Source organism: Limulus polyphemus, unplaced genomic scaffold (assembly GCF_000517525.1).
Source record: "Limulus polyphemus unplaced genomic scaffold, Limulus_polyphemus-2.1.2 Scaffold1139, whole genome shotgun sequence".
NCBI classification, from domain to species: Eukaryota; Metazoa; Arthropoda; class Merostomata; order Xiphosura; family Limulidae; genus Limulus; species Limulus polyphemus.
This window is the reverse complement of record NW_013666749.1, coordinates 313,136-314,211: the sequence shown is the minus strand read 5'-3', so window position 1 is coordinate 314,211 and position 1,076 is coordinate 313,136. Positions and strand designations below refer to the sequence as shown.

General features: G+C 33.6%; 1 protein-coding gene across 1 annotated transcript in view; it reads right to left on the bottom strand.

Moving 5' to 3' along the window:
• LOC106462307 (protocadherin Fat 3-like) overlaps positions 1 to 1,076 on the bottom strand; it is a 56,991-nt gene that overhangs the window by 11,442 nt on the left and 44,473 nt on the right. Inside the window, exon 20 of the mRNA XM_022389527.1 lies at positions 712 to 909. Coding sequence (XP_022245235.1) covers positions 712 to 909 — 198 coding nt within the window. The remainder of the gene's footprint in view (positions 1 to 711; positions 910 to 1,076) is intronic.

The window sequence follows — 1,076 nt, the reverse complement described above, 5'->3', positions numbered from 1 at the left end:
GTACATTATTGGGAGTGTTAATGATACAAGAAATAGCTGTACATTATTGGGAGTGTTAATGATACAAGAAATAGCTGTACATTATTGGCAGTGTTAATAATATAAGAAATAGCTGTACATTATTGGCAGTGTTGATAATACAAGAAAGAGCTGTACATTATTGGCAAGGTTAATGATATAAGAAATAGCTGTGCATTATTGGCAGTGTTGATAATACAAGAAAGAGCTGTACATTATTGGTAGTGTTAATGATACAGCAAGTCTTGGCTCTCTCGAACGAAACATATCTTTCTGGTGTTTTTTAAGGACAAAGCACCATAATAGATTATATTGACTGGGCCTACTGCAGTGAATCTTTATAAGTCTTCAAGCTTAGCACTGAATATCGAGTATCTCTGTTCCACGTGACAGGCTCAGAGCAGTACCACACACAATATAGAACACAATACAACTATCTCATGTCACAGTGGACGGCATCATACTACAGGAATAACACGCAGAGAGACGGACTGATAAATGAACAGATTTAATATGGTCAGACTCATTTAAACAGATTTATGATATGAAATACCTACTATTGGAGAATGATACATACACTCGTTCTTCCTACATTTATATGGTTAATTAATTTCGTAATTGATACTTTTTAATATTTCATTCGTTCATAGAATAATGTATTATTTACGATTATTCGCAATATTTTTAACGTACAAGAATCGACGGTTCAGAAATAAGAGGAGAAGTAAGATCAACATGATAGCAACAGCACCGCCCAGCACAACAACTGCAATGGTATATGAAACCTCTTTCTCTTCTCCCAACCGTTTGTCTTCTGTCATTACATTTTGATTTTCTAGAGGCTCTAAAATGAATGGTCCAAAAACTTCCTTTAGCTCTCCTACATTCCACCTAAAAAAACAAAACAGTAAGGATTTACAAACATGAACATGCAACTCCATTATGCTACTTACAAATATATATTCCACTATATTCTATTAGGCTACTTACAAATATATATTCCACTATATTCTATTAGGCTACTTACAAATATATATTCCACTATATTCTATTAGGCT